At 42.5% G+C, this 25,579-nt stretch overlaps 2 protein-coding genes across 7 annotated transcripts; both read left to right on the top strand.

Moving 5' to 3' along the window:
- Positions 1–871: 871 nt before the first annotated feature.
- ENTPD3 (ectonucleoside triphosphate diphosphohydrolase 3) lies at positions 872–17,938 on the top strand. 6 transcript variants are annotated; one of them, XM_072329191.1, is made up of 12 exons: positions 900–1,010; positions 1,441–1,592; positions 2,148–2,201; positions 3,061–3,181; positions 7,043–7,160; positions 9,675–9,825; positions 10,585–10,744; positions 12,791–13,021; positions 13,415–13,687; positions 13,784–13,894; positions 15,249–15,386; positions 17,313–17,938. In XM_072329191.1, exons 2-12 carry the CDS (start codon positions 1,570–1,572, stop codon positions 17,544–17,546), a joined length of 1,614 nt encoding a protein of 537 aa, XP_072185292.1. In that variant the 5' UTR covers positions 900–1,010; positions 1,441–1,569; the 3' UTR covers positions 17,547–17,938. The 6 variants fall into 6 exon arrangements, with proteins under 6 accessions (XP_072185295.1, XP_072185294.1, XP_072185292.1 ...); XM_072329195.1 differs by having other exon boundaries at positions 913–1,142; positions 3,138–3,181; XM_072329189.1 differs by having other exon boundaries at positions 913–1,142.
- A 901-nt stretch (positions 17,939–18,839) lies between these two features.
- On the top strand, positions 18,840–22,172 carry RPL14 (ribosomal protein L14). Its single transcript, XM_072328586.1, has 6 exons — positions 18,840–18,952; positions 19,357–19,458; positions 20,027–20,121; positions 20,734–20,833; positions 21,387–21,440; positions 21,984–22,172. Exons 1-6 carry the CDS (start codon positions 18,950–18,952, stop codon positions 22,074–22,076), a joined length of 447 nt encoding a protein of 148 aa, XP_072184687.1. The 5' UTR covers positions 18,840–18,949; the 3' UTR covers positions 22,077–22,172.
- The last annotated feature ends 3,407 nt before the right edge of the window (positions 22,173–25,579 follow it).

Below are 25,579 nucleotides of genomic sequence, written 5' to 3'. Positions count from 1 at the left end.
CTTCTGTGATTGTGTGAACTGGTGAAGAAACTGGTTACCCACCACGCCACAGGTGCTATGCCTAGAGACCTGCATTCTGGACATTAAAAGCAGCGGAGGGATTTTACAGCCCATATCACTTTCATCGCTATCATAGCTTTAGCACAGCAATAAACGTAGCAAGAAAAGCAGTATGTACAATAGCCCAGCTCTTGGAAATGGTGCAGAAAAGGATCTCTCCTGTCTGTTTTTATGGAAGTATTTGAATGCTTTTGAGGGTAGGGTATTGCTTTCTTTGCAAACCTTACACTTTATACGCAGTTAAAGGTTGGTTGTAGAACTAGCTGAAGTAGTGCTTGATGTCAGTGCTTTATTTTCTTTACTTCAAAATATTTCTGTCTGAGAGTAGCTGAGAGTCTGCTTTACTGTGGGGCTGTAATCTCATCTGACATTTTAAATGGGACACTTGAGACAGATTCTGCCCCAGCAGAAACAGACGTCTCAGAAAATGCTACTGAGGGAAATAAAGGAGGCACACATAAAACAGCCGGCAATCAGGAGGGATGGGAGGCTTTGTCTTTATAGCTGAACTTATCCATTAAGGTTAGCATTAACCCAGCTTTAATAATGTGCTGTCATCGTGAGAAAGAAATGACCTCTCCTAGCAGTAAAGCAGAGGCCCCACAATGGGTGGTCTGAAGGAACCTTACAGATGAGTCACAAAGCTGCAGATCCTTGTTCCCCTTTCTTTATTCAGAAATCAAGGATAATGGCTGTACTCCTTGGCTGCACCCGCTCCTCGCACACCCATCTCCTCCATTCGGCCGTATGCACTGCGATTTTGCACCTCGAGTCTTTCGCTTTGCATCCGGGTGGCTGCCGGCAGAGGGGCGGGTTCCTGCCCAGGGCCGCCCGCTGAGGGGAGGGCGGTGGGGCGGCTTCGGTGCTCAGCGTCCGTCTATGTGCGTATGTGTGCATATGTGTGTGTGTGTGTGTGTTTGCCGCAGACCCCGAGCGTTCTTCTCACACAGGTTTGAAAAAATACCGAGGGCTGTTGTGGGCTTGTTTTTGTTTTTCTCTTTATTTCTTATTTCTTTCCATCACCTGTGGATTGCTTCTGAAATAAACGTACTCATATCTTCCCGGTGACAGAGTGAAGATAGGTACTTCTCTTGCATACCTATCCTTGCCGTAAACAAACTGCTGTGTCTTTAACCTGGAAACGTGAAGAACATTGTGGGCACAAAGAGGTTTGCTGTGGTCAGCTTTCCTTGGCAGGCAGCCTTCCTTCTGCTGGTAGAAAGCTGTAGGAAATGATACTCCTGTCTGCGCCTGTGAGGTCCACAGTGCTTACCTGGGTGTGGGAAGTACATCTTTATGCTGCTGCTTGCTTCGGGGCGAGGCTTTAATAACTGCCTTTTGGTGCTTAGTTAAAATCTGATGTGTCTTTTTCCTTCCAAGTGTGGGATGTTGGACTGATGAAGCGCTTACATGACAACTGCTTACACTACGGAGAAAGCAAACTCCTTCCTCTCTGCTGTCTCTTCAGATTTCAGTGAATGCAGTTGGTATCGCTGCGTTGCCTAGCCTATGTGTAGCTGGTGTGAGCCCAGGTAAGGTTAAGCACAGCCTTGCACACCTGATCCGAATGCATAAAACCATAAAACGTCTTGCACAATTCACATTATAAGATAGCAGCAGCGTGACAGTTTCAAGAGGGTGTGGAGTGTAAGGCATCCTTCTGACACAAACGCCATTGCTTACATGGGGATTTACAGATTAATCCCCTCTGATGTTGTCCTGTTTGCCAGCAGGACAAAACTGTATGATGAATGTCTCATGAGAAGCTCCCTTACTCAGTATGGTCCCTACCAAAAAAGCTTGTTTAATAAGAAATTGTGTCTGATGAAGGCAAATCCCAGTACCAGGAAAGCACATTAGAACTAAAACAAACCCACATTTCAATGTCCCTTGTATAAAAAGGTATAGCAGAAAATCTTTCAGCAGTCATCATGGGGTGTTTTTAAGTGTCAAGAGCATGATCATGCTTATTGCTTGCTCTTACCAATGCTTAAGTTTTTCAAATACTTTGCTCAGACTTGTATGGTTTTTTGTTTCTGCTTTGTTTTTTGTTTGGTTGGTTTTCCTTTGGTAATTACCTTTTCCAGCTCTGAATGTCAGTGCTTTGATCTGGGACTGAACACTAACAAACTAGGTTGCAAGTAAGTAGGTCTTCTTTCAGTCACTTTTCAATTATAGCTAACATAAGCTGAAGAGCTCTCGGCACTTGGAATATGGGAGATGTATGAGGGAGCACTTTATCCTTCCTCAGCCCTCTAGTTCTGGTTGGAGCTAAGGAAAGAGGCAATGTGCTGAAGGTACAGTGGGACTCACCCAGTGTGCCTGGAGCGCACACCAGGTCTGACCTCCTGTCCTCAGCGCAGCCTGGCATTCACAGCTGCTGGACAACAAGGCAGCCCTGAGCAGCCAACATGGAAGAATTGGGAGGTGGGAGTTATGATACATCATGCCAAGCTAACCTGATGCCAAAATAAATGGATTCTGAAAATGAGAAAGTCAGGAAAGTTCTCCTTTTTCTCTTCCTCTGGTATCTTCCTCTTGCAGCTCTGGTAGGAATGTTCAGCTTTATTCAGCAGCTGCCATTGCTGTGCCTACATGGCTGTAGTTGTGTCTTGGTTACAGGTGTGTGTGGGATTGTTGAGTTTGTGCTAGTCTCAGCCTGCCCTTTGGCCTTGTTTCCTGAGGCAGTGGGGTATAGTCAACATGCATCTACATGTACACACTGTGGGAAATGAGCATACTTGCTGCTTGGGTGAACTCATGCATCTTGAATGCGACAATATACATACGCCTCTTCCAGACAGTGGCGAGTTGTCATGGTTTTGGTGATAGCAAAATGACAGGCAGTTCTTAAGCAGAATATAGAATTTTCATGTAGCATAATCTAGTTGAGAAAATGAGATTTTTTGGGGAGTCTTAACTGATTCAGAACTTCAGGTACTGTACACAGTCACTGAATCCTTTCACACTATTTAAGTGTCGCCTTTTTCGTTGTTTCAGGATGCTAACCAGAACGCCGAGTGTTGTTGCCCAAGTGTTCCTTCTTCTAAGTGTAATTCTTATCATTGCTATTGCAGTGGTTCAGATAAATCAGCAAAAGATTCTTTCCCCAGGCCTTAAGGTAAGTAGGTAAGGAATAGATAAGTAATAATAATAGATAAGGAATAGGTAAGGAAGGAGAACGGTATTTGGAACTGATATTTAATAAACATTATTTCTAATCAGTAGTTTGTGGAGTAATCCAGGTGTTTGCAGCTGCATATTAATTGTTCGTTATGTTTTTGTAACTGGAAGACTGAGGCTGAAGCAAAATGAGAATTGGTCGAAATTGCAGTGGCAAAGCTGGAAAAGGATTCCTTGGCTCAGTGTCTGCAATGTCTATCACTCAGTGCCTTCTCCAAGGCTGAAAGGCTAAACAAAGGCCAAACAAGCAAACAGAAAAAAGCCATAGCTTTGTTGTTGTTGTTGTTGTTTTTGTCTGAAGTTAGAATTGCAAATTATTTTTGAGATTACTCAAAATTATTTTGAAATTATCTCAGGTATTTTGTGGAGTTAAAATTCTATTCTCAATCACATTTAGGGCGTTCTTACTGAAATCACTGCACACTACTGCTGTGGATCATGAAGCATTTGGGTTGCAAGTGTGTGTTCTGATTTACCACATGTTGGGACTTGCTAGATACTAAGAGAAGTGAAGTTAGCTACACAAGGAGGGGCAGCGCAAACTGAAAAGAATGAAATGATCTGAGAACTACGTTCAAACTTTGCCTTATGCTGCTGGATTAAGCATGTGGATTCTTCAAAGAGAGAACAGCTGAAGACAATGCTATAGAAACTAGCCTTCTAGGGATCCTGTGCAGTCCAGCATTCTGAGCTTTTTGCTTTTCTAATAGCCACAAGCATATACAATTTGTCAGATACTTCTTTGAAGTCACTTTTGCCTTTCCCTCTACATATTTACCTGGGTAGTTCACACAGCAATAGCAATAGGCTAATATCTTAAAACACTTCCTGTTACTACTTCCTGTTTGACCTAAAACTCTGCTTGGAGCAGTCTTACATCCTAACAGCTTTCGCTCAAAGCAAATCTGCACTGATATGTAAGCTAAGGACAGTATCTAAAATACAGCATTACTTGTGTTTGTCATTAGTTTCCATTCATAATGACAAAGCTGTATACGTTAATCTTCAAGGAAATATCAGACCCACCTGGATTATCTGGAGGTGGTTTATTTGTGGAGGTCTGCTTTCTGTGTCACAGCAATTTCATGGCTGGTTCTAAAGGAGGTTTGGCAGTTCCTCTGCTAGATGCCTTGGCTTTGGATTTCTTTTGGGGCCGTAAGCCTGATTGTGCAGAAAGCTGCAGTTCATATGGAGGGTTTTGTGTCTGATTCCAGAGTTACTGAGTAGTTCTCAGAGAATTATTAAAACACTTGCAAGAGGTAATTCTTCAGGAACAGAGCAAGGACCTTGGCATGTCATTGTGGAGCTCTGCAGTACTTAGCTGATGTGATGGAGCCTGGAAATGGCAGAGTCCTGAAGTTTGTGGTTGATGAAAATTGAAGATGGTGGTAAAATGACGGAAAAAGCCTTCCTTTTTCTAAATGGCCTTATGATAGAATCTTAGAATATTCTGTGTTGGAAGGGGCCTAACTCCTGGCTCCATACAGGACCACACAAAAATCTAAGGAGCTTCAGGAGTCACCCTGAAATATATCCAAGAGTCCTTTTCAAAAAGAAGTATCTTTTTTTAATGAAGAAAACAAGAGGCTGTATAGGAGAAGTGTGAGGGAGAGAAGGAGAAGATAAAATAGTTAGTTACACATTTGTTCAGATGATTGTACTGCTACTCTTTGGGTTGCAAATCTGTTCTTCAGGAAGTGTGCTGGGAAGTGGAGGTAAATATTGCAGCAGGAGGATGGAAATGGGTCTAAAAGCTTCACAGTTTGCTGAGGTAGAAATACTTCCATTATCTCCCAGCTCTACTTGGGCATGATAACACTAAGAACAGCTAAGTTAAAAGCTTCTGCTTGGCACTCCAAGCCGTGACCAGATTTAATTAATAGCCCTTGAGTAAATTTACCATTACTGTATTATGTGTCTGTAGTGCTCATCTGTCTTTTGAGGAAGGGGAATACACTTAAAGTGTCTTTACTAAAACAGTGCTTGAATGGAACCTGACAGCATAGAGAATTGATGGTATCTGTAGAACCTTTCACCTTGTAGTTGATCAGGTTAAGCATCATCTGAGTAAATATGAATGGAATTTTCATTATCTAGCAGTCCTCTGGGAAACAGACTGGGGACTAGAGAGACTGATCCCACTGATCTTGGGGGAACAGGAGCTTGTAGAATTACAGTGGAAAACTGAGAACTAATGAGGTACAGAGACTGAATGGTGTGTCACCTGAAGCAGTGATCTTTCTTGGAGATTTGGAGCATCCAAGTGAGGCTGTGTGATGAAATAAATTAGCCTGTTCCAGCTGCTTTTACTGTTTTGCAGCCAGATGGAGGCTCTCATTTTTCAGTATTGTCAGGCTCCTTCTGTCTTTTTTAAAAGAAAAAATGTTGACTGAGAAATGAACCCTGTACTACGCAATTCCTACCAGCTGGATGATTTTGAAGAGGGAGCAGATAAACTTATTTTTTGGGATAACAACGAGGAAAAGCAAAGCAAGTCTCCTTTCACAGAATTGCAGCATAGCTGAGGTTACCCTCAGTAAGTTTGCAGATGACACCAAGTTGGGAGGTGGTGTCAATCTGTCTGAGGGTAGGAAAGCCCTTCAGAGGGATCTAGTTTAGCTGGGCTGCTGGGATGAGGTTAATGGGATGAGGTTCAACAAGGCCAAGTGCTGGATCCTGCACTTTGGCTACAATGACCCCATGCAGAGCTATAGGCTTGGGGCCGAGTGGCTAGATGACTGTGAAGAGGAAAGGGACCTGGGGGTGTTGGTGGATACTTGACTGAACATGAGCTGACAGTGGCCAAGGAGGTAAGGAGGTGGCCAAGGAGGCCAACAGCATCCTGGCCTACATTAGAAATAGTGTGGCCAGCAGGCCACACAGCAGTGACCTCATTGCACTCTACAACTTCCTGAAGGGAGGTTGAGATGAGGAGGGGTCTATGGTCTACTATGGTTCAAGTATGTTCAAGTCTCTTGTACAGAGGAGGGCAGAACTGGATACAACACCCCAGGTGCAGCCTTGTCACCTCTCCTTTGTCAGTTTGCCTACTCAGTTGCCACAGTCTTGCTGCCACAAAAGGTAGGAAAGAGATTAACGCTGGGAAGAGGAATGAGATGGAGAAACCCGCACTTCAATCCTACAGAGAATCCAATGACCTTGTATGGGTCACATTAATATTTCTCATTTATTTCAAAAATACGCAGTCATATTAGTTCTTTTTCCCTCTCCACTGTCTCGCGCTCTGGCACAGACTATTTTCAGAGCCAGATTAGGCAGTGGTCTGCCTAAGCACTCAAATGAAAACTTATACTGCACAAATAGAAAAGAACCAGACTTGTTTCATCATTCTATCTGTGGATTATACACTTCTACCTCGTTTGTGTCTTTATAGATTCTCTGTGTAACCCTGAATCTAAAGCCTGTGCTCTGGTATCAAACCCATCAGTGTCCAGTGAGTTTAGCTGGAGTAATGGGAAAGCAATTCACAGTGCTATCTGTGTGTCAAGCATGGGTTTTCAACCTGATGCTGAGAGGAGATGAGTGTTTTCCATTTTCACTGAATCCATTACTGAGGATATACAGTGTGCTGTTTCTTTTACACCCAGATTTATTCTGTGCTTTTCTGCTAAATTCTTGCCTAAGCACCTAACATGAGAATTAGTATATCTCTTGTAAATACACTGTGCATATACTTTCAAACACTTAGGTCTGATTATTTGAAAAAGTACAGCTCATATAGGTGTTCAAGATGTCACTGTTTGTCTCTTGATGTAACCTATTACCTTTTTCTCCACAGTATGGAATAGTCCTCGATGCTGGATCTTCGCGGACTACAGTCTATGTCTATGAATGGCCAGCAGAAAAAGAAAATGATACAGGAGTAGTGAGCCAAACCTTCAAGTGTGATGTGAAAGGTGAGCTCAGATAGCAGTTCCTTACTTCTTTGTAGCCTCTGGGAAAAGGTTATTTGGAGGCTTATACTGTTTTTCTTTCCAGTTTTGTTTTGTTTTTTCTTTCAATTTCAGTACTGAAGAACAAGAATTGTTAAGACCGTGTCTGTGTCTGTCAACATCAGTCCTCCAACTGTTGCTATGGTAGGGTGTGCTGTTTTCCAACAGAGAGAAAATTATAGCTAAACTTGGTTTACTCCACTGCAGCGTATGAGTGGTGCAAACAGAATTTGATTACAGAGAGTCAGTTCCTTTACAGTGCTTAGTCCTTATACCCTGAAATAATTTCTTGCAAAAGAAACATATGAAATGTATCTAAAAAATAGTGTGAAATAGGAAATCTCTGAAAAGAACTGGAAGTTTAGCCCTAGTTAGATGTTTGGCATTGATGAGGGCAAAAATGGATGTCAGTTATGCCACTGGAGTTTGAAAAAAATACTTAAGTTTCCAAAAGCGTTAGCTATGTTTAAAAAATACTTTTGTGGATTAAGTCAGGTTTCCTAGAGAAATGGGGCCTATGCAGTTCATCTGGAATTATTCTGTGATTACTTTGAAAGGGACAAAAGAGGGGAATTGTGAAAGGCATCAAGAAAGTGAACTGGAAGAGCCTGTCGATTCTAGATAGCAACGGAGAGTCATAAATTATCAAGTAAATCATCTGAACTACAGGATTGTTTCTAACAGTGTCATAGCTGTTTCAAATACAAATATGCAGGTCTTTGCCACAGGAAAACCAGTACTTTTGCACTGCTTGAAGATGTCTCACAACAAGCACCACTGGCTGCCTGCCTTGTTGTTTGTCTGAAGTTTTACACTGATTCCTCGCAGAGAGAGGCCACTAAACTAGACTGACTTTTGCTTAGACTCCAGTATGGTTAATTAAGTGTGTGCTCTAGCAGTTTGCTGTGGATTTCCTCATAAGAAATGTCAGTGACCTTTGGCTAAGTTTTCAAAGATACCAAAATTTCACACACCTGACAGAGGTGTAGCTTCAGAGATTCATAAGTGACTAGGAGATGAGTAGGAGGGAATAGTTTCTCAACAGCACCAATCTTTCTATCATCATCATTAAGCATATGGATAATTTTAGAGCAACTAAGGAAGGAAAACAAATGTGTAATGTGAAGAAATGTACTGTCATGTGCCTGATGATGTGTCAGTTGCAGGTTGCAGGAGTGGCAGCCTGCTTGCTGGGGCAAGGGGTACATTGTGCTTGTTTATGTCTTAACTCATTCAGTGTGTCCTGTAGGAGTTCTGCAGTGAGAAAGTGGCAGTTCCTATTCTGCTCTAAAACGAATATGGAAGTATTTTGTGACTTTAACTGGGTAAACAAAATATTGTGAAACAGAGGAGTCCAAATTGCTTTGAGCTTTTCAGGTCCCATGAGGCCTTAACCAGAGTCAACCACAGTACTTCTCATCATACAGCGTATAAAATCAGAACGTTTTACTGCTCTAGTCTTGGGTGCCTCTGCTCTGGAGGAGACAGAGGATTCATGTGTTGTGTTCCTCAGGTAAGTTGAGTGCAGTGTCAAAAGTGTCTGGTAATGTTTATTTATCTGTTGGTAGCCTTAGGCACTTAAATTGTGCCCCACCAAGAGGTAGATTTGCACATACTTACTGAACTTGAAAGTCAAACAATCAACTGATTTGTAACTTCCGTGGTGTTCCTGTAATTTCATTTCATGTTTTGTTAGGTAACTCTGCCATGTCTGCTGGAGCCAGCCCAAAATCAAAACCTTTCAATGCAGTGCAGGTACTCTGTCCTGATCCAGCTCTAATCATCAGCAAAGCAGGCTGCCTAGAATGGATAGTTACACATTATGTAGCACACTGTGACTCTCATTTCTGATACTGGAAGTTTGGAAATCTGTAAAATTCTTAGTAGTTCATGCACCATCCTAAACTTGTACCTCAGTGACATCAAGAGCCATTCTTGTGTGTGCCTTGAAATTTCAACAGCAATTCCTTGCAGAAGCTTGTTTATTTTTAGTTGAAAGCAGTGAGCTGTAGAGGTGCCATGGTGCCCACAAGAGTCATGGAAAACAGTTTGGGAAATCTTAGCCTTAAGGTGTGTAAGGAAACACATGCTATACTTTAACAGACTGGAGAAATTTCATATCCACTAGACGTCTTATTTTCTACAGCATCTGTTGTGAGTAAACCTATTTACTTCACATAATATTGTCATTATGGCATTAGATGGTTATGCTGTATATGCATCTTACTACATATATGGTTCTATAGGTGCATATGCATACACACACAAGCAAGGAGTGTGAAGTGTCTTCTCTGTCACATATAGCTTAGACAGTCCCTGCATTGTTTATTCCTTAAATAGTCATAGTTTTCAACCAGTCTGTTGTTTGCAACTACAAGAGGGAAGAGGGAACCTCTTTGTCATAACAACTGTTTGCTTAATTAGGTTATTCTGTACTTGGCAAAGCAGAGTGCAGTCAATCTGCTTGTTTTCTTTTAGGTCCTGGTATATCCAGTTACCAGCGTAACACAGGAGCCCTTGCAAAACCCCTTGATGAGTGCCTGAATAAAGTCAAGGAGAGAATTCCGGTTCATCTACATAAGAGCACTTCAATTTATCTAGGGGCTACAGCTGGTATGAGACTACTGAGGTACAGTGGAAGTTTGAACTCCCCTGCATGTGTGCTGGTATAGCAGTCTGTGAAGAAAGAATGTGAAAAGGGTACAGGGCACCTTTCTGTCCACTGGAAATTGGTTGTTTCAAAAGGAAATGGAGCCCAGTCAATTGAATTCAATTATTTTATTTTTTTTAATAGGGAAAGCACAGCTATATGAAAATCCTCTCTTGCACCATTTTGGAAATAAATCCTTGCCTTATTCTGCAGAAGGCAGAATTTTAATTTGCTCTTTCAAAGCTGTCTTGAAATCCAATGCTATGCAAACAGGTGATGTTTGTGCATATCTGAGGGCAGCAAAAAAGCTAGGCACTGCAGTTTTTAGTGTGAATGTGATGTAATGTGGCTTTTGGGGTCTGTCTATGGCTTCAGCTGTGGCATGAACTTCTTCATATGTTTGGTCTCTGACTAAGCAGAATGAAAAGAAAGACTTCAGGACTGTTTTAGCCAAGAGATATGTGAGCACTCAGTTCACTAAAAGAAGAGTATGTTTGAGACAAAATACTTACGAACTTGTATGATGAAGTGTGAACTTGGTATATAGTGGGTGAGTTGCTTACTGCGATGATGCTGGGTGTTTGGCTGTTCCCTATAATAAGCATCCCCTTTAGGCAAAAACAATGTCAGTTTTTATGAGGTGATTGTAAGGCTTTTCTTGAGCTGCTAGGCAGTGAAGACTAAACATGAAATTGCCTTTCCAGATGCTCAGTGTCTCATGTTTTGTGAATTGCTTAGGTTGCAAAATGAAACAGCAGCCAACGAAGTCCTTGCAAGCATTCAAAACTACTTCAGAGCACAACCTTTTCGATTTAGGGGTGCGCATATCATAACTGGGCCAGAGGAAGGGGTGTATGGATGGATAACAGCCAACTATTTAATGGGCAATTTCTTAGAGGTGTGTGGAAAAAAAATAATGCATGCTTTTCACTGTTCTCTTTCTTGTAAATGAGAGGTTTGAGAGGAAATGCCTGCTACAACAACATAACTGTAATTTTCATTTCACAGTGAAACACATAACAGGGTCTTGTGGTAGTAACTGAACAAAGGAAGCATAGATGGAAAGATGTGACAGGAATCTGACCTGGGAAAGGTAAAACTGTAGATCCACTAAACAGGGCTCTTCCATAAATGACATCAATGCCTCACGTAGAAATAGAAGTTTCATTCATGCTCTTAAATGCACTGGTATTTTAAAATGTGATGGGTGTTGACTATCTTGATAGTGGTGTCAATTATGGATGTTTCCACCTGTGACTTCTGCAGGTAGTTGCTGTCTTTGCAGCCCTACTGATGAAAAGTCTACACAGCTTAGGAGTTTCCAAACTGTTGGCAATGTTAGCTCATTTGTCCTAACTGAAAAAGACAGTTGTCTTACGCAGTGAATTGTATGTGTCCCGATATGCCTCAGCTGGGCCAGAAATCACTGATACAGTTCATTACAGTACTGCTGAAAAGCTGCAGGCTGTGACATCAACTGTCATGTCTAGACTTGGCAGGGAAGGTCAGTTAGTTGGTCCTCCTATTATGTCTAGAGTGATAGCAACGTAAAGATACTTACACCATCCCTTCAGCTCGTAGTAGTGTCAGGCACGTGCTTCATAACAGGAAGTTTTTTCTCTGGGAAATGTTTTAATTCCCATTAAGAGCAGTACTGAGATGACCAGCAAATGGTTATATGCTTTCATAGCGATTGTGTGCTGCTCTCAGCATTTATTGCAGTTCTTCCAGATAGACTTGCTAGGCTGAAAATAATTCCAACCAGACCTCTGAGTGTTGTTCACTGTCTTGATAGAATGGTTCCTGATCAGCCATGGAAACCAGTAAGCAGGAGTTGGTGATCCAAGTGATACTTTATGGTGAATGTGCTGTCTGCTCCCGCTAAGTTAAGAAAACTAGGTAGTAGAATCACATGTTCTGGCATGGTTTTTCTTATTTTATGCAACAGAAGTGACTTCATGAACTTCAGGGTGATGTCAGTCTCCTACCACATGAATTTTAATAATGAATATCTCAATTTCCATATGACAGATTCATGAGGACCACTATAGAGAGTGCTAGACATTTTGAAGCCAGTTTAGTTTAGGGTTGTGTGAAGACTAAAATGTGGATTATCATGAGTAGGAGCAAGAAGCTTCTCACTGTTCTTGTAACAAGGCTGGAGATAGGAGTGAAATTCTCCCATAGGCTCTTAAGGGGAATCTATCACTGTAGATTTTTTTTTTTCATAAGTATGTTTGTTAGCCCATGTTTCTTTTCCTTTCTTGTGTTTACGTTGACATCACTGTCCATAGTAAATTATACTGCAGTAAATATGGAGAGAATTATTAACGCAGAAAGGGTATATATATATGCACAGTGACTGTGTAGATCAAATGCAGAGTCTGGGGGATGTTTTGGATAACAAGGTAAAATGCCAATTAGGTGAATCAGATTTATTGCCACTGCATTTTCAGTGAAGGAAACATACAGATTAGGGGTTCACATTCCTTTGACTTCTGTTTTATTCTACTTTCATTCTCTTTTTCTGTGTGATCTCACAGTATTTTATTCCTTTAACAATTTACCTTGCCTTGAAGCAAGAAAATTTGCATGCTAATTCCATTCAGATCTCCCAGGTACCCAGACTTCAATTTCCTGCATTCTAGTATAGATATTGATCTGGTTAGTCCAGTGCTTTGATTATTGTGCTGTCCTCGGTGTTCAAAGCTGTGCTGTATTACTTTTTCCATCTTTCAGACTCTTTGCCCCGTGGGAGTACTTCTCACTTACCTAAAAACAACATCTGCATGTTTTCCTCAGAGTCAAGATTTTTGGGAAAGAGTGAAGGACAAAGAGGGGAGGGAGGGGAAACCTAAAAGAATTATGTTAAAAGTAGAAGAGCTTGAAGGGGGAACAATCAGATGATATTTCTAATAAGCTTTGTTTTTATTTTTATGTGTAGAGAAACCTTTGGAGGACATGGGTCCACCCATACAGAAAAGAGACCACGGGTGCACTGGATCTCGGAGGAGCTTCCACTCAAATTTCTTTTATCCCAGAGGACTCTCAGGAGAGCTTCAATAACACCATGCAAGTGAAGTTATATGGTTATGACTACAATGTCTACACTCACAGCTTCCAGTGTTACGGGAGAGACGAAGCTGAGAAAAGGCTTTTAGCATTGTTGCTCCAGGTCTGTTTAAGACTGTCTGCTATGCTGCTGTTGCAGCTGTTCAGTAATAGTCTAAGCAGGTTCTCAGGGTTGTGATCTCTTCCTTTTGGTGGAGTTTGGAGACCACAGTAAATGCTTGTGTTGCTGTGGCCAAGAAGCACTTAGGTTTCCAAAGTGTTCATATGTGTTAAATATTGCTCTGAGTTTTGTATCATTAAACAAAAAAACCTCAGTGGGTTCTGTAAGGGTTTTGCTGATTTTGCTAATGATGATTTTGAGAAAAAGAGTCCTTATGAATTACAGTGTTCAGCCATGACAGAGAATAAGAACATGTGTATGTGGGTTAAAAAGGTTTCTGTAGTTATCATCACGTGAGGTCTTTCTTGCTTTTGAGTAGTCTCTGTTTTTCTTCAGAAATCAAGCACCAATTCCACTGTGGATAATCCATGTTACCCTCAGAATTATGAGACTGAATTAACAGCGAAGTACTTTTGTGGCAGCCTTTGTACACAGTCTCTGAGACCAACAAACTATTACCCAAACCAATCTGTAATCTTCCGTGGAACAGGAGACCCAGGTCTGTGTCAGGAGATGGTTTCACTATTGTTTAACTTCACTACTTGCAGAAACCAGGAAGACTGTCCATTTAATGGAATCCATCAACCAAAAGTTAAAGGGAATTTTGTGGTAGGTTTCCAAATCAGCGTTTCTTTCTGAACTTTCTTGCTTTTGATTTCAGTAGTTCTGAAAGTAACAGGCCCTTCATCTGCTCCTTTTCTACAGGCTTTCTCAGGATTCTACTATACAATTAATGCTTTGAATTTATCTGGGCACTTTTCTCTAGCTGACTTCAATTCAAGTATGTGGTTTTTCTGTTCACAAACTTGGGCCCAGGTAAGTGTGCCTTTGAAAATGGACTGTTTGAGTATTTAGAACTTTTCAGGTCTATATCAATATTAACATTTGTTTTCCCACCATGCTTCAAATCAGAGGCATTATTTTCAGAGCAACCCTTATATTTTGTGTAAATTTATTCATTCCAGGGAATTGGAGATTGCCATTTAGAAGGCTGATAAAACAGGCCAGTTTAATCTTTAAAACAAACCTTAGCTAGATAATTATTGACAACACACTTGGATCTCACACACTGTCAGCAGTATCGCGATATATTCAAAGCACTTAGTAGCAAACAGCTGTATTCTACATTTATCAGCAAGTGTGCAGTCCAGCAGAGCTGATGCAGTATAGCCATAATTTGTCTTAAATGGGAGCTAATTTTGGCTGTGAAGAACTTGTACTGGTGGAAGGCAAATTGATTTTTCACTATCCCCACAGAGTTCATATGAGGAAAAATAAAAAACTGTTAAAATTACTAAAGCAAATTGGCCCTAACTGGCATTCCATGACCTTTTCTGCGCTGTTTTCATCCAGCAGTTTTTCATTTTCCATTTTACTTAGTCTGTTTTGGATGTTTTGTGTATTCTGTGGTACACTGATCCTGCTCTCCTTGTAACTAATGGGACTCGGAACTGGAAGTTCAAAGCACTTTGCTTGGGTCTGTGAATTCCAGCTGATGCTCATCTTCAAAATGAGCATCTTGGATCAAAATTGACATCCAGAGACCAGTCCTGTGATAAAACATACTCTGTAACCTGCAAGCATCTTTATTTGATGGAGGTTTAACTGCGTTTTTCTACTCCTGTAATATTCCTCATGCTCTGTTCTGATCTCAGCTCTGTGTGTGTGAACCTAGGATAAAAAGGAAGGACCTGTATTCAGATTGAAAGAAAGTACCTCAGATTACCAAACTAGCTCACTGTTTTGCATTCATTTTGCTGCATTTCCTACTGTAATTTACCATTATCATAGCTTGAAAGCTGACTGCCACACACAAGGTGCACTCGGTGATCCTCTTAAAGAGATCTGTGGCTGTGGTTTATTACCACAGTTTTAAGCCCACCATAAAGATGACATGGAAAATTTAGTAACCATAACATCCTTGATCTTTATATGCAGTTCTATGTTTATTTTGGTTATTTTTAACCATGAAATCTGTCTCACTGTCAGGGTGTTTTCACTCTAAATCTCTTTCTAGTTGTCCACAATTTTACTTGCTTTTTCTAACACATTTTAATTAGAAGCCAAAGTATTCTGGTTGGTTTGGTTTCAGGTTTTTTGTTTTTTGGATTTCTTCTTGGTAAATGAATTCATGTTTATCATTTTTTCTATTTTTTAAATGTGCTTTTAGCTCCAGTTCATGCTACCTAAATCTGAAGAAACATATGCTAGATCCTACTGTTTTTCAGCCAATTTTATTTATTACTTGCTTGTACATGGCTACAACTTTGATGCAGAGAATTGGCCACAGATACGCTTTCAAAAGGAGGTGAGTAATAGTCATTTCTTCATAAATTTTAACCCAGAGATGTCTAGAAGAAAACTAAAGATGCAGCAGCCTATAAAAATATTCTGGTTGTAAACAGCCTTTATAGATGATTGTCAAACGACATGCATAAAACAAAGCCATTTTTCAAGTCTCAGTACCAATTTCAGCCAGGTTCCAGAGGCCGCATCATTACTTGGTGATGCTGGCTGCATTCTTTTAAAGAGCATTAACAATAAGTCAAATATCAAATAATACTATTTTTAACCTTGCCCAAGTTAAAGCTCACTTAAGGCCTGAAACTTCTCCAGACAAGGTCATTGAGCTAACCCTGATGAGCTGAACAGGAGAACTCCAACCTTCCTGTCTGCTGCCAGAGCCTTGGGCGAATGGGCAGAGATGGTTTGTAGTCAGAAGATGAAGCAACTAGGGCAGCTGTCATCCTCATATGGCACATCCACCTGTTCTGTAATCTGGTTTTCTGGAATAAGAATTTACACTCATGGAGTGTTGGCTTGGATGTGGCAGACAGAAGTCTTACAACCACGTTTGTGTAATACCTACACTACTCTCTTCCCTGGCCTCTGATTTTCCTCCTAAAAGCTAGAATACATGGGATGAAGTGGTACACATTCATTCTAAAGCTGCTGCTAAGAAATCCTTGCTTTCAGTTCAAAAGGCACGGCCCACTATGTAAGCCTGGCTGTTACATCAAGAAATATAGTCCCTGCAGTGCTCTGTGACTGCATCCTTTTCTCCCTGTTACTGCAAAACCTTGTCCTGGGTTGTCTCTTGATCTCCATTGAGTCCGGAAATGTTTTGGCACTTACATGCAAAAACAACAAATGAATAGCTGTAGATCTTCATGCAGGGAGGTTTTAAATGCAAGGCATGCTGACAAGCTTTCACTGAGAAATCATAAGTAATCACAAGTAATGTTTTCTGAATAGCCACACTCTACCAGTGGTGTACTAAAGAATCAAATCAGATTTAGCCCTTCTACCAGGAAATCGGCAAAGCTTACTCTGGGATCTTAATCTGGACCTGTAAGGAGTGCACCTTTGTTTTTTTTAACATACGTTTTGTTGCCCCCTGCAGGTGGGAGCAGCCAAACCCAGCAATATTTTTCTGCATTTAGACAAGACCATAAAAATACTGAGCAAGACGAAAACACAAAAGGCTTATTTGCTACCTACAGTTTGCACCAGGGCGATTGTGAAAGTCCAAAAGAAAGACTACATTCTCTTAATCAGATCTGCCCCTCAAAGAACTAAAACTAGTCACATCTTAGTGAAAGCTTAGGAACCTTAACACAATGCTAAGATCTGTGCCAGATATAGAACTAGACGATTTGCAAATGTTCTGAACCCCATAATGAGAGGTTTTCCCTGTTTTATGAATGAAAAATCAACTTAGTCCATCTTACTGCTTTGCAGAATCTGTTGTATTTCAGTTCTTGTTGCTGTAGCTTTTTCTATATTATTTAAACAGAAGGTATTACAATATACACAACAATAGAAATGACCAAATATAGGTCCTTGTAGTCTCCTACAACCAGTAGGACTGCTTAAAGTTGTGCATTAACATTAAATTTACCGTAGCCTCCTCTTTGTTCATGTCAGTTGGACTGTTTTTATTTGCTTGAATTAAAGAATGTCCTAGGATTTGGCTACAACAGGAGAGTGATTCTAAGAGTTTGCACTAGTGCTGATTCTTTAATAGTATGTTTCATGCACGTAAAATCCCATAACAACTGCCTTTCTGCTTGTATATCACCCATCCTTGTGATCAGTTTTATTAGCATTCTCTTGAACTGAAAAAAAAAAGGCAGTTTTCCATGATAACTTAAGAGAGTTGCCAGCAACAGCAGTTCAGCTCTTTTCTTTGTCTGAAAACTACATGCGAATAGGACTCTTATCTGTATTTCAGGTTGGAAACAGCAGTATAGCGTGGTCACTTGGTTACATGTTAAGCCTCACGAATATGATTCCAGCGGAAGGCAAGCTGATCCAGTTACCTCTGAAACCTTCTTTGTTTGCTGGGCTCCTCGTCTTCCTCACTGTTCTGGCACTGCTGTGTCTTTTCTTCCTTGTTTACTTGTATATTGTGTCACGTAATCAGAAGGTCATCAGTCACGTGGAATATGTATTTACTCCAGAATGAAACAACTTACCTAAAGACTGACCAAAAAAAAATTCATAATCCTATAGAGTTATGTAGAGCTTTATATTTAAAATACATAGTTAAAGACAGGTGAAAAGTCCTGAAAAGACCAGAAGGATGAATAAAGGAGATAAGAGGCACTAAGGAATGTGTGATATGGTGAACTGGATTGCTTCTGAAATATTATGGCAGTTGTTTCTGTAAAATTAATGTATCCGATGTTAAATATAAAGAACAGGCAGGCATCATGCTTTGCTTATTCGTGTTTTAATAGTCTCTTTCTGTCAGACACGTATGAATGTTTGTCCATTAATCCTGTGCTGATAAATGGTGATGTGTTTGATCAATGGCAGCAGTTGTTTATGATAAAATTTAAGAATGAGTCAGTAGAAATTGTGGGAGGAGAGAATACAGTGGTGGCTCTTGAATGTAGTGCTGACACAAATCCCCCAGACAATCCAGCTTCTGGAACTGGAACAAGCACCGTTCCAGTAATCACATGAGCTGACAGGAGCAGCTGGGAGCAAACTGTTTTTATTGCTGTTCCAAACAATCCATCCCCACCACGTTAAGGTGTAATAAATTGCCAGCATCTTTCAGGACTGTCAAGCCCATCTTAAAGCTAAGCTATATGTTTAGTACTACAAAGATCTCAGAATGCCACTGTTTAGATTCACTTTGAAGGCAGAAATAAAATCATTTCAGTAATGGAATCTAATCTTAGATGTATCATAACTACCTCCAGAAGGCTGTAGAGATTTCAGGGTCTTTATTTTCTGTAACAACGAAGACAAACATTATGTGTAGTTTCTTCTCCTGACCTGTATTCCTCCCTAATCTCACAGTACCAGCTTATTGCGTACATATTATTTCAACTGTCTTGGATCTTCTGAAGCATTAATGTGAGTAGGCAAGAACTTCCTTGAAGGCTAAGAGGATTAGGAGGCAATCTGCAGGCCAGAACAACTCCCTTTATGTGCTGGGTTTGAGACCACATAGCTGCAGTCACCGCTGCTGCCTTCAGCTGCCTTTATCAGCCTTTCTACTGTCTTGGCCCCAGCATTCCTTCAGCAGCACTGGGATATACGTAGCAAATGCTTTTGTCAGTAGCATCATCTCCAAACCTTTACTGGGAACACATCTGCCCTCATGGCTCTGCTGTTACGCTGCCCATGTTGCGGCCCATCACCGCACGCCGCTCCGCCCCGCAGCCCAGCGCCTACACGCACACACAGCCACGCATGCGCATTCCCGAGCGGCCTTGAGCCGAGGAAGGCGTTATGCGCAGGCGCGCTGCGTTGGGCGGACGCAATCCCGCCTCCGCACATGCGCAGTAGAGGACCGAGGGCGGCTTCCGGCCGGCTCGGGGCCCGCCCTTCCTTTTCTGCTCGCGGGCGGCCATCATGGTGCGGGTGTGCGGTCGCGGGGCCGACAGCGGGGCCCGGCGCCGGCGGGGCCTCCCCGTGTCTTTCCTGCTTGTTTGCGGCGACCGGCGGAGGCCTCCCTGCTCCTGGCCCTGCGGCGGGGCCGGGCGGGGGTTGGGCGGGGAGCAGGCCTTGGAGCAGGCCGCCTGACACGAGCCGGAGCGCGGCGCGCGTGGCCGCTGGGTCACGATTGGTGGGGGAGGGAGGTTTATGAGGGGCGCTTCGGGCCGTGTGGGCCTTGGGGGTGCCGCCACCTCCTCGAGCACTTTCCATCGGGGGGGTTGGAAGGGGTGGCTGCGGGCCCGGGGTTTGTAGGCAACGGTGGGTACGGGGAGCTGCTTGCGGAGCCGCTGAGTGCTGACTCGTGCCAATCCTTCTGCCCGCAGGTGTTCAAACGCTTCGTCGAGATCGGCAGAATCGCCTTCGTCTCCTTCGGGCGGCATGCCGGCAAGCTGGTGGCCATCGTGGATGTTATCGACCAGAACAGGGTCAGCCCAGAGCACCGTGCCTTTGTTGGCTTCGTTCTCTGTGAACGGCTTGAGCGCTCAGGCCTCGTATATAGAGCTTAAAGGGAATTTTCTGTCAGTGGTTATTCAAGGCAGTAAGCATTTGGCACAGATGGGATTAAACAGCTGTTGTCGTATTTTAAACTTTTGGTAGCAAGCTGTACGTTGCCCTCCCATCTTCCCTGAGAAAAGAAGTGGCAGAGTAAATGTTACTTGGAGTCTGAAACCTCTGAATGGAATGGCACTTGATGCATGCTTGAAGTAAATGCCTGACAAACAGGTTCTTTTCACTATATGAAAAGATCGCTCTGACCCGAAGAGCTGAAAAGTGATTTTATTTGGGTGTGTTTTTCAAGTTTTTCTTTCCCAGAGATGAAGATGAGCCTGTAAGGCTTGGGTTACGTGCATGAGATGTCCTTTCTGGTTTTGTCTGAATAACACATACCTTGATTTGAAGTATTGCTATCAAAGTGAAGTTTCTAAATTATTAAAATACTAAGTAGAATATGATGGAAAAGAAACGGTTTTAAACAGTAACTCATTTTTTCAGGCTCTGGTGGATGGCCCCTGCAGCGGTGTCAGGAGACAAGCCATGCCCTTCAAGTGCATGCAGCTGACTGACTTTGTTATCAAGTTCCCGCATAGGTGGGTTGTTTGATTTTATTTATTTATTTGCCTCTATAAAGCATACTGTCACTTGCTGCCTGAGTTACGTGATCTGATGAGAGGTGTTCATACAGCTTTGTCAGTACATTAATGTGTATACAGCTAAAATTGGGCTGACCGTATTATATCAGCTGAATGTGGGTAGGTTTCCTTTATCACCACTGGTTGATAACTGCTGCTCAGGAGTATATGGGATACAACCTGACCTGGGCACTCATGTCACTTTCAGACATTGAATGCATTCCCTCTCTGCAGAGCTGCATGGAGTTTCAGAAAGGCTGAACTGACCCCACTCTCTCCAGTTTAGTAGCTATCTGATCTTCGGTGGCTTACAAGCAAAAACTGCTGCTTTTCTGATTGAGAAGCATTGCTGGCTGGAAATCACTCTCAGATTGAGTCCTAGCAAAGCATTACACGTAACAAAACTTGAATGCCGCATACATCTCTGTGGTATAATTGCCTAAAACTGAAGGGTTGGGTTCTGCATCTGAAGGAGTGTGGAAGGATGAACTTCCCTTGTGTGCAATGTGATGAAATGACATCAGTACTTTTTGTACAGATCGATAGAACTAATTGGCTCTTTTAATACAGCGCTCGCCAGAAGTGTGTGCGTCGTGCCTGGGAAAAGGAGAATATAAATGAAAAGTGGGCAGCAACACGATGGGCAAAGAAGATTGAAGCCAGAGAAAAGGTATGGGTTTTGATTGGATGTGGAATCACAGAATTTTCAAGGTTGGAAAAGACCTAGAAGATCATCTAGTCCAACCATTACCAATACTTCCCAGCTAAACCATATTCCTCAACGCAACATCCAAACGTTTCTTGAACACTCCCATGGTCGGTGACTCCACCACCTCCCTGGGCAGTGCATTCCAGTGCCTGACTACCCTTTCTGAGAAGTAATACTTCCTAATGTCCAGCCTGAACCTCCCCTGTCGCAGCTTGAAATGGGTTTCATACTTGCTTCTGCTTGTGAAAATTAGGTTTAGTATACTACATTTTGTATTTACTCTTGTTAGGTTTAAAAGCGGTCGAAGTGTAGATCAAAAATTGCTGTCTATCAGCTTTGACTTGTCTTTGTACTGGAAAGGTTGGTTTTATTTGGTCATTTTTGTCCCATTGAGGTCCTCTGCAGTGGAGATGAGTACCTAGATCCAGTTTGGGGGTGGGGGGGAGTCAGGTGCTGAATTGTATAACTTGCATGGATATGTAGCACAGCCTCATGACTGATTCTTTTCAAACAGAAAGCCAAAATGACTGACTTCGATCGTTACAAGGTTATGAAGGCAAAGAAAATGGTAAGTGCTTCAGTGTAGTTTCTTTACAGGGTTAATGCTTTTGAACGTTAGAGTCACGTGGAAATCCTTAGTAGTCTTGCTCTTATAGTTGGCTTGGCTTATAGAGTGACAAAAAACATTGGGATGCCTTCAGTTTTTTATATTTCTTTGGTCAGTCGTTGATCAGACACGAATTCACGTGGCCTCTGTGTCATCTTCTGAGTTATAGCTGAGGAGTTCCTTGCTGCTGAAAGGAGATGTTCTCTGTTGGATGCAGTTAGTATTTCATTCCGTAATAAACTCCTTACGCATGGAATGCTGGGATGCCCGTGTTATCAACCTGAGTGATGTTTGCTGCTTGGTAGATCAGTTTTAAGTGGAATTTGACATTTTAAATGTAATACGTGGTAAATCTTTTGACTTATTAAAAATACAGTCAGAGTAGGAAAGGTTTATTACTGGAAAGGGCAGAAGCTGAAAGCTTAGAACTGAAGTTAAGGAATGATACCTTGGAACTGTTGTAGTTTTCATCTGATTAATAGTAATTTTTTGTTGTTTTTACAGAGAAACAGGATCATTAAGCATGAAATTAAGAAGCTCCAGAAGAAGACCACTAAGAAAGCCAAGAAGACAGAGAAGAAACCGAAATCAAAATGAGCTTCTAGCTCTGTATCACTTGGTGCCCATGTTCTGATTCTTCAGAAATGACAAGTGGTAAAAGATGTGATGTAAATTGTAATCACGCTCACTTCACTTCTGTTGTCTGTCTCATTTATTAATGTTACAAGTGTTGGGCTCAAGGGTTTCTCTGGATCACACAGGAATGTTTTTGTCATGTTCTGTTGACCATACAGACTACGCTTGGTACTCTGTACCCAAGACAGTTTGAAGTACTGATGTTTTTACTTACTCGTGGTAGTTCATATCCTTGAACATCATCTAGTGATCTGTGAGCAGTGGACCTGAGTGCTTTATTGACAAGATGGAAATAGGTGGTTTTGTTCAGCATGCCAGCTCTGAAGTGTGTTTGAAGTTGATAGCTTGCATCAGTACCTTACACCTGAGTGCCTTAAACTATGCAGCACACAATTGCCACTTGTTAATCAGAACGATTAAGTGAAAAGGGACGTGACCTAAAAAATAATCCATGATTTCAGTGTTTCAAATTGATTTAGTCTTTACACTTCAGTGTCTTCATCTGTAAATGTCAGCGTCTTCCATGCTTTCTCAGGCATGGTCTGTTGGCAGAGGATGTATTTTCTTCATGTTGAATGAAGAAATTGTAGATCTGAGTTCCCTTGTGGAAATTATATTTAAAGTCAGATATAAAACAGAGGCAGGAGAATACTGAAAAAATGAAGGTTGTAAGGCCTTCAAGGACACTGTCAAATATGTGCTCATATATTGTCAGGTAGGCTGATGATGTGTGCCTTGAAAAGTGAATGCTTATCACTAGTTACATGCCTGGTTCTTTTAACTAAAATTGGACGTGTTTCCTCAAGCACTTTGGAATAGTTTGAGACAACAGTTTTATGCCTCTGGAATTTGCATTCAAGCATCTGGAGATGTTAAATTACATCAGATTACAGGCTGGAGGAAGGAGAAACACTAGAATGTACCAGGTTTTGGGTAACTTCACCTTCTGACACATGTGTAAGCCACGTGTGCTGCTCCTTAGTGCTGAAAGGTCTCTGAAGCTGCCTGTGGCTTTGCATCATGTTGGGGTCCGCCTCCTCAAGCAATGGGTGCTCTGCTGGCTGTGCTGGATGGTTGGATCTGAAAGCCACACGTACACCCAACAAGGCCAAAGGATGGGTTTGTTTCTAATGCTTACCACACGATGGCAATATTTGCTCTTCACAGCACCTCATAAGGCAATTGCCACACGTGCATACAAGGAAGCGGTGCCAAACAAAGGTGATGGCATGAATATTTGACAATGATGGATGTGCTTATCCATGTCTTTATTTTGCACTTATAGTTGACTGAGATGGAATTTGTTGGACAGAGGCAGCGTGTACTTCTTTACTTAGTGGACTGCTAAGAGATTGGATCTGCTGTTCGGAAACAGCTTAAGGTGAAGGCCCAGCATTGATGTTCTTAGGTGGTTTCACACAGAACATGTAGGAGGCTTGCTGGGAGTACAGAGGGTAATGTACTCTGTCCCATTTCCCCCCTGGGGTTAGCGGATAAGTACTTCCTAAGCTGCAGTCAGTAGCAGGCAAACCATCTTGGTGCTGCCGAGTCTGGGAGATGTGAGCAACTATGGGAGCAGGATTGGAGACCCTAAGTGTAATTCGCAGTAACCTGGTGCAGCTGTTGTGCAAGGCTGCACTGCTGGGACAACGCATCAACTTGCCGTAACTTGTGCTCACAGGAGTTGACGTTCCATTTTGAAGGCTGTCATGGCCAGTGGGACCCCCAGCTCCACAAGAGGCTTCTTGAGCCTCTAGCACTGCCTGAGCTCCTTTTTGATAATACACAAACTAGAAAAGGGCTCTTCCACAGACAAGTTCTTACCCAAACCTCAGCTGCTGCCACCATCAGCTGCTGCTCTATGGAGGGATTTAACATGTCAGTGTGGTGCTGAGAGACGTGTCTGGGTGTGTGACTCACACATTTGGGCTTTTCTGGGCTGCAGTGCATGAAGAGGAACTGCCATGACTCACTTGGGAGGTGGGTGCATGCCTGTGGCTGGGCTGGGCTACTCTGCAGGGCAGAGCTGCCACCATGATAGTGTGGGGCAGGGGCTGGCTGGGCCAGTCTTCAGGTGGGACGTGGCTGTTATAGGCATTTGATGCAGCAATGGCAGCTCAACCAAAAAAGAATTGACGCTGGCCCTGGCTGAGCTCCTGTGCCATCAGTGCTGATCATGGACTCGTGTCATGCTCATCTGGATACCCTTTGCTTTTTGTCTTCTGCTTGCAGTGTCCCTTAAACACTTCCAGCACTACTTTTTATATTCAGGGCATTATTGGTTGCATCATGGTGAGCGTATTATAATGGAGCAAATTAAGGGACTGGCTGTGTGGTCTTTGCTCTGCCTGTTACAGGTCTTTGAGTTTTGGTTCTTTTATAATTCGTGTCATTTTTCACGTTCAGGACAGTTTTTGATGTTTTCAGCTTTGATTGTAGTATCATAGGATGGCTTGTGTTAGAAGAGACCTTAACGTCCACCCGGTGCTAATGCCCTGCCGTGGACAGGGCTACCACCCACTGAATCAGGCTGCCCAGGGCCCCATCCAACCTGGCCAGGAGCACCTTCAGGGATGGGGCATCCATCACAGATGCTTCTCAGCATTTCTCTATTGGGCTCGTGGCACAAAGGTGTCTCTCAGGGCATTTTATTATCCCTGTGCTGAACATGGCTGAGCCCACTTCATGCCTGCCCTGTGTGTTGTATCGGGGCACAGTGCCCTTGGTGCAGGTTTGTATGGCAGGATCTCAGCTGGATGCTCTGCTTTGGTATGTGCTTTGGAAAGGGAATAGTGTTGATATTTAAATAGCAGGGAAGAATATAATCTTTGAGATCAGCTGGAGCTTTACCTGAAGACACCCAGCGGGAGGGGACAACATCTGAGTATTTTTCACAATAACTCAGCAGTCAAATCTTAGAGCTGCTGTTTGAAGCTCATGTTTACCCAAGCCATCAAACAAAAGAAAGGCTGCTCGGAGCTGAGTTGCTGATTGATGCAGTGTAAAGGTGGTATAAAGAATGGGAAATAGACTTGTGGGCTTTGTCCTTTCCTTCCCCTTTCTCTTCCCCCCCGGAGCTTCTGAATAACCTCAAATGGATTTTTTGGGGGGGTTGTTTATCTTTTATTTCTACCGCTTGTCTCATTCGCATTGCACATGTGAGCCTTCGCTCATGCTGGAAGCCTCTGAGGATAATGGAAAAAATCAGAGGGTTTATGGCATAATGAAGCAAATTAACTCTGACTGGCTAAAAGCGGCATCGTTTTTGCTCTGGTTGCTCAAAGCATTTTGCAGGGTCCGGGGGGAGTCTGGCAAGCTGCTGCTCTGTGCAGGTCCTCACCCCATCCGTGAGCGGGCTGCCTCAGCTCCCAGCCACCTGAATGTGACCTAGGAGAAACTACTGGGCTTGGGATGTGCTGGGTGGGCGCAGACAGCAGCGTGGCCCTTCCCTTTCTCCAACATGT

Source organism: Excalfactoria chinensis, chromosome 2 (assembly GCF_039878825.1).
Source record: "Excalfactoria chinensis isolate bCotChi1 chromosome 2, bCotChi1.hap2, whole genome shotgun sequence".
Classification (NCBI taxonomy): Eukaryota; Metazoa; Chordata; class Aves; order Galliformes; family Phasianidae; genus Excalfactoria; species Excalfactoria chinensis.
The sequence above is the reverse complement of the archived record's forward strand: the minus strand, read 5'-3'. Positions and strand labels throughout refer to the sequence as shown.

Coding starts and splice junctions, on each gene's coding strand:
- ENTPD3 (XM_072329191.1), top strand. CDS start 1,570: ATGTGTAGCTGGTGTGAGCCCAG. Junction 1,593..2,147: donor TGTAGCTGGTGTGAGCCCAG/GTAAGGTTAAGC, acceptor TACCTTTTCCAG/CTCTGAATGTCAGTGCTTTG. Junction 10,745..12,790: donor TAATGGGCAATTTCTTAGAG/GTGTGTGGAAAA, acceptor TTTTATGTGTAG/AGAAACCTTTGGAGGACATG.
- RPL14 (XM_072328586.1), top strand. Junction 19,459..20,026: donor ATGTTATCGACCAGAACAGG/GTCAGCCCAGAG, acceptor TCATTTTTTCAG/GCTCTGGTGGATGGCCCCTG. Junction 20,122..20,733: donor GTTATCAAGTTCCCGCATAG/GTGGGTTGTTTG, acceptor CTTTTAATACAG/CGCTCGCCAGAAGTGTGTGC.